A 13001-nucleotide genomic window follows, 5' to 3' on the forward strand; every position below is an offset into this window, starting at 1 on the left:
ACAAAAGCACTAGTCAAAAATTTGCTCCAGGGGCTTGCAACATAGTACAATGTATTACCTTACTGGGAGAATGCAAGTTTCCAGTACAAAGGACTTAACATTTCTTACATACTGCTTGACTAAAATCTTTACAAACATTGACTATATTCTTTACAAGAAACACTTAACAAGAGTAAAAAGAGAAACAGAATCCGTTAGTCGCCTCTTACGACATGCTGGGGAGCATCGGGTAAATTCTTTCCCCTAACCCGCGGGGGGTCCCTTTTTGTGTGTAGATCTTGCTTTTTCAGATGTTCTGTTCATAACCCCTGATAATTTACCTCCGTATCAAGACTCCCGTCCTAAGGACTTGCTTTTCTCAGATTTGTGAGGTCTTCAGTGGGGGTTCAACAGTAGCAAACTTTTACGCCGAAGTTGATGTTTGTGTTTCAGGCTTTCTTCTGTTTGTATCGTCGGTGTTGTTTAGTTATGATAAGTGATATTAATTCAAGTGTACAGGTTACGTGTGATAAGGCTTTATGCGTTAAAAGTAAACTACCAACGAAAGGAAGTGAAGGAGCAAGTTGGTGTGCGCGCAAACACACACATACACACACAAATACCATGTAGCTTGCTTTCTGATTTCTCCTTTTTCTGGCTGGGTTGGAAGGAAGAGAACAAGAGAGAATGAGGGAGGGATGGGGGAGGGATGGATGAGGGAGAGAGAGAGAGAGAGAGAGAGAGAGAGAGAGAGAGAGAGAGAGAGAGAGAGAGAGAGAGAGAGAGAGAGAGAGAGAGAGAGAGAGAGAGAGAGAGAGACTGGTAGAGAATGACAGGTCGAAAAACAAAATGACACAGCATGTGTGTTTATACTGTCCACAGGGGTACTCAATGTGTGTGTGTGAGTGTGCGTCTGTGCAAGTGTGTGTGCGCACGCCTGTGTATTATTATTATTATTATTGTGATCATTTTTATGCGCCTAATCTAGATATAGCCCTAGGCGCTTACATATTAATTTCTGCCATTTGAAATGGAATTTTTTACAGACAGACATTTTTTACACACAATATATAACGCATTCACATCGGCCAGTAAAGCTCAGTAGCCTATGACTATGACTATATGTATATGACTATATGTGTAATCTGAGAGAGAGAGGCAGCGATACAGTCATAAAAATGTTTTCTTGGAGAGGGGACTGCAGGTAGGGAGAGAGACAGACAGGCCAGGAGGGAGACAATGACTGTGCATGTGTCTACTTCAGAAGTAGGGTACTATGAAAGAACAATGTCCGACTGAATCAATTCTGATGTTGCCTTTTATTCATGCATATTCAATGAGCATCACAATGTTAAGAACTTCACTACACTAATAAAAATATAAATTATATCTTAACCTCATGATGTAAACCAGAAGAAAATAAGACCCGGAATGTTGCAGGAGTGAAACATTTTTCTCCACACACACACACACACACTGCATGTGAAAGAAAAGACAGAATGACAAAATCAAGAAATCAAACTTAAAAAAATATCACAAACACACACACACGCAAAAGAATCATCACTCAACAGCCACGCATAAAGATGCAGAACACTTTTCAAATCAAATCATACAAAATGTATATATACAGAAACGTGTTTTTTTTTGTATTTTCTTAAGTATTGCACATCAATATGAAACATTGTGATAAATTCAATATTAATAATCAAATCCATAATTTAGTTTTAAAATCTTAGTTAATGAGAGCATTGGAAGTAAGCTTGCATTCTTCTGTCAGTTTGTCTGCCTTGCAAGAAGCACAAGGCAATCCCCACACCTATCACACACCTGGCCAGGTGACATCACTTGTGACATCATTATATAAAATACGGCAGAAGCCCCATACGTGACATGATATAACATTATATACACACAATACAGGATAAATCCTCAGTGAAATTACTCTGACATGATACACGTATGTGTATATGTGTACAACACAAAATCAATCCGATATAATAAATATCACACACCTGGCCAGGTGATATTTCCTAGACAACCCAACCCAGACCTATCACACAACTAAGCAAGGTGACATTTGTAGTCCTGGCAAAGGACATGTCAACACCTATCACACACCTGGCCAGGTGAATTTAAGACGAAGCAAACATGAGGCAAAACAATAAAGTTTATCACACATTGTGAGAGGAAAGTCGTATGATGTCAATCATTCGAACTCTTGCTGTTTAGCACATACACACTTTTAAAAGTATCAGGCAGCTTACAGTTACACACGGAATTGATTCAGTCGCTTGGCATGTAAAATCTTATATAAAAAAAAAAAGCAAACCTGGCCAGGTAGCTAGCTAACCTCACTCCCCAATGATGATAAGACAGACCGGAAAGGTATGTTCACACAGCCATGCATAAGGTGTGAAGCAAGCACACACAGTGACACACACACGTACAAACATGTACTAAAGTGTAATAGTTTAATCCTTTTTGAGGCATGAAGAATAACACACACACACTCTCCCCCCCCCCCCCCCCCTCCTCTCTCTTTTTCTCATAAAAACACATACAGAGTTATCACAAAGTGATTCAGATAACCATAAAATTGGCATGTACACACAGCCATATATGCATTTCAAGTTAAGGTTCAACTCGCTGTTCAGTTCACAATAAAGAAGCAGAGAAGGAATTTCTCAAAACCCGAAATTCAATTATTCATACCACCACAACTTACACACTGCTTATGAACAATTTCAAGCTTACCATCAAGCATCCCCCTCCCCCCACTGTCATGTGACTATAGGGGGCAGATCACTCCCATCATTCAAAATCACCAAACTGTACAAGGATCAGATGATAATTCAGGTACAGTAAATGCACAAATGCAATAATTACAATTAATTAGTCCACCATTCCAACATCATTGATATTAATAATATACAAATATATACATCATATATTATGTACAGCGATATAAAAATTCAAGTCTTTTCAAGAAGTAGTCACAAGATATACATGTTAAAAAGCATTAAGTCAATGCACAAAAAAGACATCTGCAGTTACATGAACTCCAGAAAGAAAGACTGATGACAATCCAGGCCAAAAGCAATTCCCATTTCATGGGAACCAGCTACTAATTCATCTCATAGAAATATTTAGCATCACACAAGCATCCATTTTCTACAAAAATTTAACAAAATTGAAATATTCTCCAAAACAAAAAGAAACCTTCCCCAATGCAACGACTAACCCTAAAAATAAAACACACACAAAAATAGTCTCTTTTAACAGAATTGGACCTGTTTATCCGACAGACCGTCGCACGCCTAATCGTAATACTCTACACAATGAATCAAAGGTTTAATGCCCTACTAGTTTGCTGAATACCTGCCAGAGAGGGAGAATGAGAGAGGAGAGAGAAACTCAAGGTCAAGATGTCAACTGTGTTGGAAGTCTGTACCTTGACAAGACATTCTGTAGACAAGCCTCAGTGGCAGACTCTGGTGTATAAGCAAGTAAGTAAATCAATAAATAAGCTTCTAGTTCTTACAAGATCTTCAACAAAGTCAGCTGTACACTTGCCACCTTTGGAGAAAAAAAATTGTGTTCTGAAAAAAATGATGACGCTTGTTCATTTCAATGCTTGTTAATGTTATTCAGACAGGTTCAGCATAACTCTCACTTTCGCCATTACACATGTTGTATGCATTTAGACTAGAGCGCTTACTTCCCTTTGTTTATCAGATCTTTGTGTTCTAAAGCCAAAATAGATAGCTGTGAGGGAGAGGAGATAATTATGGAGGGAAAGATCTATCTAGGTTTATTCAGTGTGGCCGAGTGCAGTTACATGCATTAGACCTGTGCTGACTGTGGTAACTGTCTTCATACTGTCACCCATCATGGGATTCGTGACCAAGAACTGACAAGCACAAAAATGAAAGTAATATCTTCTTGCAGCAACACATAATTCAATTTTTTTTTTAAATATAATGATAACATCTATTTTAGAAATTCTAAAACTTATTGCAACTTCAATCATGGGTGTTGATAAGGAAGAAGGGAGGGACATGGCAAATCTTAACTTCCAGCCTACTGAAAAAAACCCACAGAAAACATGAGAAAAATAATCAACCACAGAAGCAATATGTCTCAGCCACAAATTATTAAACAAAAACCACAGACCTTTGTATCTTTTCAGAATAGTGCACAGGCTCCAAGGTGAAGAAAGCAATCCTAAACACTGACAGTAGTAGGTCACCTATAAACTACACCAAAGTCCTACTACAACTCAATGTGAAATAAATAAAGCAGAAATAATAAAATTCAAAATTTGCATTATGATGTGCTTGCCATTCATGATTATAAATATAACAAATGCCACAATAACTCCACACACATTCATGATTTCATAAGTTCTAACACGTTTATGACTAAACACCCAGCACATACTTCCCACCTCAGTGTTTGGGCACTTGTTTGTTTATTTGTTGCTTAACGTCCAGCCGACTACGCAGAGCCATATCAGGACGAGGAAGGGGGGGATGAAGGGGGCCACTTGTCAAGCGATTCCTGTTTACAAATGCACTAACCCATTACTTGTGTCCCAGCAGGCTTTAGTAAAACTAAATTAATACCTACTGGAAGATTACCAGTTTCCAGTATGTTAAAATAGGCTTAACCTATCTACTGCTGGACTTACATCAGAACACTAACAGATTAAACTATACATGAATCGCGAGACAAGCGGCAAGAGAAGAGATTTTTGGAAAAAATACAGGTGAATGAGCAAGAAGGCAGAAAAAAGAAAAGAATTCATGAAGAAAAAGAGAGCATGACAGGAAAGAGGAACCAAAAATCTACCTAACAGCAAACTAGAAAGCTCCTGCGGTTCCAAAAACAGGAGGGGCCTTTAATTTCATAACCGCAGTGCCCCACTGCGGGAGTTTGGGCACTTGCGAGAACATAACGACACCCTTGGCCAAAAACATTACTGCTGATTTTCCATGTGTGCAAAATCAGTACTTTTACAGCACTTGGCACGCAGTGCATGTATCTCTGTAGTTACAAAAAACGCACAAGCGACACTAGCTGGTGTGCAGTTGAAACAGTTTCACACACACACATCCCCCAGATTCTCCTTCAACAGAGAGCATTTTCTACTATCACGTACAGCCTTGCAGTCTTCTAGTTCTAGTATTCAAGCCATCTCTTGAAATTTGGAATATAGCTTGTGACAAACCAACAACCCATCACCCACAAAACAAACCACAAAAAAAATGAAGAGAAAAATAAAAAATTCAACAAGCATACATGCGGATATTTCAAACAACCTGCTCAGATTATCTACCTTCAAAAACACTCACGGCAACTAACGCAAACACACACACATCCAGGTTCAGGCCATATCTGCATGTCTAGGGTTACTAAGATATCAACCATCAGAAAAATCCATGACAAACAGCCACAAACATACAAGTACTCCATATGCAGGTCATATCCAAATGTCTGCTGGTAGATTATTGGTGGTCAACCTTGAGAAACAAGCCAGATTCTACAAGGCCAAGAGAGGAAAAAAAATGTCAGGGTCATCAGAGCAGATCTTCATGATAAAAACAAGTAATTCTTTGTTCGTCAGGTTATTATCCCACTAAAAATGCCAAGTTATCGTGTGAGAATATTTCTGACGCCCCGTGCCAAGAAAAGTGCAAGGTCAGAACTCGCAATGTTTGAAAGGCCAGAAGATGCTTTACGTTTCAGATACATACAAACTGCTCAGGCTTTCTACAGTCAACAATGGAAAGTAAATGATGATTTGCCGAGACTTTTTGAGTTTTTTGACAAGCAAGAATGTCCTGTACTAAAAACGTAGCACAGTCAGCCAAAGCATCCCAATCCCCACAACATGGTGATAAAAAAGAGTGTCGTACACCTCACAAAACAACGTATTTTTGTGGCCAGCAAGAAGAGAGGCATTGCACAGAGAGCAGAGTCCATGTCCCTGCTGTGCTGTGTATCATATCACCACCTCACAAAACTCAACGACAAGAAAAAGCTCACATCGTACGTACTAACATGGGTTGATCAATCACGTTATAGAAATTAAAAAAAGAAGCTTTATCCACATCAGAGTGTCAAGGACAACGTTGACATTTTCTAGGTTAGCCTGTTACACTGCTGAAGGCAACGCTGTGTTGACAAATGCAATAATGAGAGACAGCAGGACCACTGAATGAAGAGAACAAGTCAACAACGTTCTCTTGTGCTGTTCTCATGTATTAGCCCTGTACAAGGGGCCCAGTTGAGGCAATGCACTGTACTGCATGAGGATACATGCAGCCAATGAAAAGGTACAATGGTACCTGCGATTTGAGGCCTCCCAGTCAAGGACACCTTCTGTTGTCCCTTTGTGTACTATTTTCACTGAATTTACCTGCCCTGAGAGGCCACCTACAATCTAGGGACACTTGTGCCTGGTTGGTCCCAAGGGTGTCCTTCCATCGCAGGTACCACTGTAATAGTGGGGCACACCCCTTTACTCAACCAACCATTCCTTCAGCATGGCACTATATGACCTCTTTATTGTGGCTCAGAGTTATGCCGTCCAAAGGAATCAGTTTCAAGGGGTATTAGCCCAGCGAACTTGAGAAGACAGAATTTTTCCGTCTCAGCTTCCAAAGAAATGTGCATACAATGGCCAAGCAGTGCAGACTGTGATGAAAGACTTTGCGTACATATGAGTTCGCCATCAGTCCCTACCCATTCAAAGAGAACATCAACCCAGAATCATGTGAAGAGATATATTGTGTGTAAAGTCAAAACTTTTTGAAGATGCACTTTTGAAATCAGAATTTCAGTTTGATCACAAGAACACAGAGAAGATTCTTTGAAACATAACACGAGAGATCGTTCGATGCTAGTAACAAAGATTTTGGAATGCCAAATTCAAAGTTACATTTAAAAAACATTTTTTGTTTGTTTTTGTTTTACGAGGCATTGCGATAAAAAAATGCACTGTTGCTGTACCAAGCATCCATTTTCAGAAAGTACAAAGCAGACTTCTAAATATTCTTTCACAATATTTTGGGGTTGATGTTCTCTTAACCAGTCTGAACCTGTACTAACAAAGCCCAAGAAGTACAAGTCGGTTTTTTCCCCACTGCTGCTTGCAAGGTCACAAGACCTCCAATGTGCGATCGATGGAAGCAGTCTTGTGCGATCTGACTCTGAGAGACGTAGTGGCAGATAAAGTTGTGCAATCCTATGGGCTCAATAAGTACCTTGAACTCTTCTGTTGTGATGGAACACACTCAGGTCAAAGTAGACCACATGAACCCAAGGGTGAAGACAAAGGTGTGTGTCGGATGACTTCAAGTGTCCATCTCACAAAGACAGGCACATTCTTTGACAGACAATTCAACTCAAATGCCTGGTTACTTCAGGGGGGTCATCTTGGGACAGTTCTCTGACAGAACTAGCTATGCAACAGGCACTGGTGAAGATGTTTGGGATGAGCCCTTGCCTCCATGGGGGAGAGACAAACACCCTCTCTGACAGAGTGAGGATCTTTTGTCCTGATCTCCCGTCAGCTTTGAAAGACGGCTGCAGAGTTGGCATCTGACAAGACTTGGTACATCCCAGAGGCACTGGTGAAGTTGCTGTCTGATTCCCCCTGTCAGCCGCAATCCCTGTGCCAATAGCTCTCCCTGTCTAACTCAGTGCATCTGTGATGGCAGAACAGCACTGTACAAGCGCCTCAGTGTGATAACTCAGACAGAATTATGCTGTTGGGTGTGCTCATTCTGTCCCATCCCTGCAGAGGAGATAGATGCAGTGTCGCCAGAGGAACTCTTGATTTCAACCATGCCGGAGACAAAGAGTTCAATCTGGTTACGAACTCATGACACCCTGCTGGTGAAATCAAAGCTGTGTTTGTCTGATGAGCTCAGTGCCTCACACGTATGAAGAAGAAATGTGTTAGTCAATATCTGGGGGGACTCAGTACATTCCACTGGTGAAGAAGAAGTTGGTGAACTGACTGTTGATTGGGGTCTTTGGCGACGCGCACATGTACTTGAAATCGAAGTCGAAAGAATCAGTGCGATGGATGGCTGGCTCTGACTTGCTCCTTTTGATCTTGGGGATGGACATGTACAGCGACTCCAGAGATGCAAGCAACTGTGGAGGGAAAAAAGGAGAAAGTTAGTATACACCGAGTTGTTACATCAGTCAGCAACTGTTCGTCATGTCTTATTATAGCGGAACCCCCTTTTAAGACCCCCCGATAGAAGACTCCCATACGGACAGACACTGATGAATGTTAAGACTCACCAATTACTCAGGTGAGTCAAAAATCTGACTCAAAGAATGTTCTTGCACAGTTGAGAGTCTGAATGCTTACCAAGATATGGCGTGGAAAAACAACAAGAAAAGCAAATGCTTACAAGACTTGCCTTCATCATGTCCCATTATAGTGGAACCCCTTTTTAAGACCCTCTCCCCCCCAAACAAACATCCAAGATAAAGTCGACAGTAAGTTTTTATGATTTGAACATGACCCCGACGTGACCCCAAAATTTGACGAGGGTCAACCTAACTGGGCTGAAGTCGGACAGACACTGCTCAGTACTACGACTCACCGATTACTCAGGTGAGTCAAAAACAAAGCAAAAACTCCAGAAATGTTACCTGTGGAAACAGAGGACGGTCTTCACGCTGGAAGTGAACACAGTCTTGCAAAATTCGCTTGAACTGCTTTGGTGTGTCTGTTCGACACTTGGCAATATCCGGCCTCAGGTAGCCTTTACCCACCATGAAGAGAATCTGCAACAGATGACGACCTAGAGTGACATTTCTGAATTGTATCATCAACAAAATTCTTTCTTTCTTTATTTGGTGTTTAACGTCGTTTTCAACCACGAAGGTTATATCGCGACGGGGAAAGGGGGGGAGATGGGATAGAGCCACTTGTTAATTGTTTCTTGTTCACAAAAGCACTAATCAAAAAATTGCTCCAGGGGCTTGCAACGTAGTACAATATATTACCTTACTGGGAGAATGCAAGTTTCCAGTACAAAGGACTTAACATTTCTTACATACTGCTTGACTAAAATCTTTACAAACATTGACTATATTCTATACAAGAAACACTTAACAAGGGTAAAAGGAGAAACAGAATCCGTTAGTCGCCTCGTACGACATGCTGGGGAGCATCGGGTAAATTCTTCCCCCTAACCCGCGGGGGGTATCAACAAAATTGGAAGTTACTGTAAGCTGCAATAAGACATCTGGCCCGCACAAGACACCTTGTTATGGGAGAACTACAACTCAGTGGAGGATCTCTGATATACAGCTGCATATTGTCAATTTTATGTTTTGGTGAAAAATGAGGAAGTTATTGTCATTGTCAACTGCAAATATCACCAACTTCAGTTTAAACTGACTAAAATTTCTCGTAATAAAAAAAATGACAAAGTAACTACATATAAGAGAACAAGTGGTTGAACACTTCTAACACAGAGCTTTCAAAACATGCGTATGTATTGGTACCTGATCCTTGTTGTTGATGGTAATGTAGGGAAGTTCTGTGGACCCTAACTCGTACAGAACAACCCCAAAGGCATAGACGTCTGACTGAAAGGTGTAGGGGTTCTGTTCCTTCATGCGTATCACTTCTGGGGCCTGCATCGAAAAATACACACAGAAAGAATAAGAATAAGAATAAGAATACTTTATTATCTCATAGAGAAATTCAGGCGTGGTACATAACAATAATCAGGACATTGTTTTTACATAAGACATATAGCACTATATAACAGGGCAGGTTATAAACACACCTCCCACATACCTTTCTGGCCATTCCTTGCATTGTGCTTACGCATTCAGTCATGAACACATCCATGTCTCACTTACACATCGCACACATGGACATTCTTATACGCTCAACTTACCCATTCACACATGGACATTCGACCACGCTCCACTTACACATTCTTATACGCTCCACTTACACATTCACACATGGGCATTCTTATATGCTCCACTTACACATTCCCACATGGACATTCGACTACGCCCACTTACACATTCCCACATGGACATCTTTAAAGCACTGCGCTTACATATTCTCGCACACCTACGCGTATAACGGACTATGGCTAAACATCAATGGACCAAGCTTCAATATGCACAATTCTTTCAGTTTCTTCATACAAAGATACGGCCATCATAATTCCTCCTTTTCGCATGTGGCTCCTAAAGAAAAAATTAAATCTGTTCTTCAATCAACACTAGCTGCACGACGCCTCTCTCACGAAAGAACAACTTTCTTAAAAATATACTTTCTGTATTCTCTTGATCATTGAAAGTCTCTCAGTTAGGGAGAAAAAAATAAAACGTGTATGAAGGAGAGACTTCTGCATTCCTTTTCACATATCATATTCTGAAACAATTTTTTCTCCAAGGTTGCCCGTTATTCCTTGTTATCTCCCCAATTAAACACTTTCTACCCCACCTATGTTGACCAAGTCTTTTTTAGCCGAGACCAGCTGTGCTGCAGCAGGTCACTCAGAATTGTAGTGACTGTGTAGTAACTGTGTGTCAACACGCTGGAATGCAGGCGTTAGATGGACGTTAAAGGAAGCGACTGAAGCAAACAGTCTGAGCAGATATATCTGTACCTGGTCAGATAGAGCCATATGAGTGGGTACGGATATATCCATACCTGGGAGACAATGAGTTAAGACAACAATTCTTGGAGATAGGTTTCCTGCATTTTGGGTTATCTTTCAACTCAGGGAGAAGAATCCATTCTCACCATCCAGAGTATAGATCCCGAGGGCTGCTGAAACTGATGTGAGCCGCTCCATCGTGTTTTCACCGTTGCCAGGCCGAAATCACCGATCTTGACTGTCATGTTTTCCGTCATCACTTCCGTCAGGAAAATGTCTTTAGTCACGTTAAGGAAAAGATGTGACTAGACTTCCAAGAATCTGATTCAGACAGCCTGAATTACAGCTTCTTGTAACACCAATAGTCTTATTGAATGAGAAGTTCATAATCATTTTTTCTTCTGAAAGACATAATCACTCACACCTGGAGTATGATCTCCACTTTAAATACCGAAGGAACACCACCAAGTTATGAAGTTTTACATCTTGTGATAAAGTTTTCAAGCAAGAGACACACTGTGTGTATACATTTGTTAAGTCTTCTAATAAAACATACTAATACTACATAAACATACAAGAAGACATACATTATAGTTATGTACTGAATGGAAAAGTTTAATAAGTACATGTTCTAATTAGCGACAGACTATACATGTAAACAAAAATCCTGCAAGCTAAGGATACTGTTTGATTTCAGATCTCTGTGGATAATGGACTTGGCATGAAGATAACTGAAACAGAAAACAAAGCCATTTCAACACAGTAGCAGGGAATCAATATTATCACATCACCAGACAAACACTTGGCAGGTAAAGCTCAATGTGTTCTCAATCAACAAGTCAATGAAAAAAATCAATAATTCTAAATTCAATGTTTTCACCTTCATATCTTTATTCTGGACAGGACACTCAAACTAGAAAAACCAAAACACAGATAAACCCAAACAAGTAGATGTTATGGCATAAGACACAGAAAGCCCACAAGAAAAAGAATCTCACTCCATGCCCTGGGCGGCTCGCTAGATATCTTTATTTTGGAAAAAGGCACTCAAAGAGGAAGAAACCAAGACACAGACAAATCCAAACAAGTAGATGTTATGGCAAAAAGACACAGATTAACAGACGAGTTCAGTAAATGACACCCAGGAGCACGTTTCCAACACTCCCCTCACTAGTGATTGACCCTGCGATGTTTGGCAGAGGTTTTGCAAGAAAAGGTCACTCTTCCACAACCCATACAAACCCAACAGAGTTATTTCTGAAAATGGTCTATTAAGACAAAACCCCTGCAGAACGGCATTTTATTCCATGCCCTGGGCGATGTGCTTGATATTTTTATTTTGGAAAAAGATACTCAATGAAGAAGAAATCAAGACACAGACAAACCCCCAAACAAGTAGATGTTATGGCAAACAGACACAGATGAATGAAGACAAAACCTCTGCAGAACGGTAACTTACTCCATGCCCTGGGCTTGATATTTTTATTTTGGAAGAAGACACTCAAAGAAGAAGAAACCAAGCCACCAATAAAACCCAACGAGTAGGATGTTACGTCAAACAGACACAGATGAATTAAGCCAAAAGGGCAACTTACTCCATGCCCTGGGCGGTCTGCTTGGCAATCATGATGAGCTGGTCCATGCGGAACTTGGTCTCCTTGACGTGGAGATGCTGGTAGAGGGAGTGGCCGTCGCACCACTGCGTCACGATGGCCAGGTGGGGCTTGGACACCAGGCCCATGAACAGCAGGATGTTGTAGTGACGCGTCTTGCGCAGCACACCCACCTCGTTCTTGAACGCCTGCATCTGGGCGGGCGTGGGTTCCGACACGTTCAACTTTTTGACGGCCACTGGACCATGCCAGTGAGCCTTGTACACAGTTCCGAAAGATCCTGATCCAATGCGGCAGTCGTACACAATCTCCTCGTTCGGGATCTCCCAGTCTTCGTTGGAGTCTCTCCTGGCACGCTGGTGACGCGAAGAGAATAAGACATTTAGTGCATGAGTTTCGATTCTCATACAGCTTAGATATTTGTTTGCTTTAATTCCCAAAAGAATGATCCCTTTGTCTAAAAAAATTGCCAACAGACTTGCCACATGAGGCGCAAATCATTACAAAATAATATCACCTTCATATTCAACCATACTGCAACAATTTTCCCCCCAACTTTACATCTTCTCTTATTAAACATTCTAACAACAAAATTCAGAAAGTGATTAAATTTTCACTAAAAAATAACCCATTCCCTTGACACTGTTTCGCCACAAAAGTAATGAACTTGATTCAAGTATGGGTGCCATATAAAAAGACTAAGATGCTGATTTAAAATTCATAGTCAGATTATCCTAATTTGGAATAC

The 13001-nt window shown here is 40.7% G+C and overlaps 1 protein-coding gene across 3 annotated transcripts in view; it reads right to left on the reverse strand.

The window, feature by feature from the left end:
* Window positions 1–1279: 1279 nt before the first annotated feature.
* The window catches only part of LOC138964492 (serine/threonine-protein kinase A-Raf-like), a 30122-nt gene continuing 18400 nt past the window's right edge, over window positions 1280–13001 (reverse strand). For all 3 annotated transcript variants that reach the window (XM_070336465.1, XM_070336466.1, XM_070336464.1), the window contains 6 exons: window positions 12236–12609; window positions 11325–11371; window positions 10787–10917; window positions 9520–9651; window positions 8659–8793; window positions 1280–8148 (listed from right to left, as the gene is read on the reverse strand). In XM_070336465.1, coding sequence (XP_070192566.1) covers window positions 7969–8148; window positions 8659–8793; window positions 9520–9651; window positions 10787–10917; window positions 11325–11371; window positions 12236–12609 — 999 coding nt within the window. In that variant the 3' untranslated portion in view covers window positions 1280–7968. The remainder of the gene's footprint in view (window positions 8149–8658; window positions 8794–9519; window positions 9652–10786; window positions 10918–11324; window positions 11372–12235; window positions 12610–13001) is intronic.

This window comes from Littorina saxatilis, linkage group LG4 (assembly GCF_037325665.1).
Source record: "Littorina saxatilis isolate snail1 linkage group LG4, US_GU_Lsax_2.0, whole genome shotgun sequence".
Lineage (NCBI taxonomy): Eukaryota > Metazoa > Mollusca > Gastropoda > Littorinimorpha > Littorinidae > Littorina > Littorina saxatilis.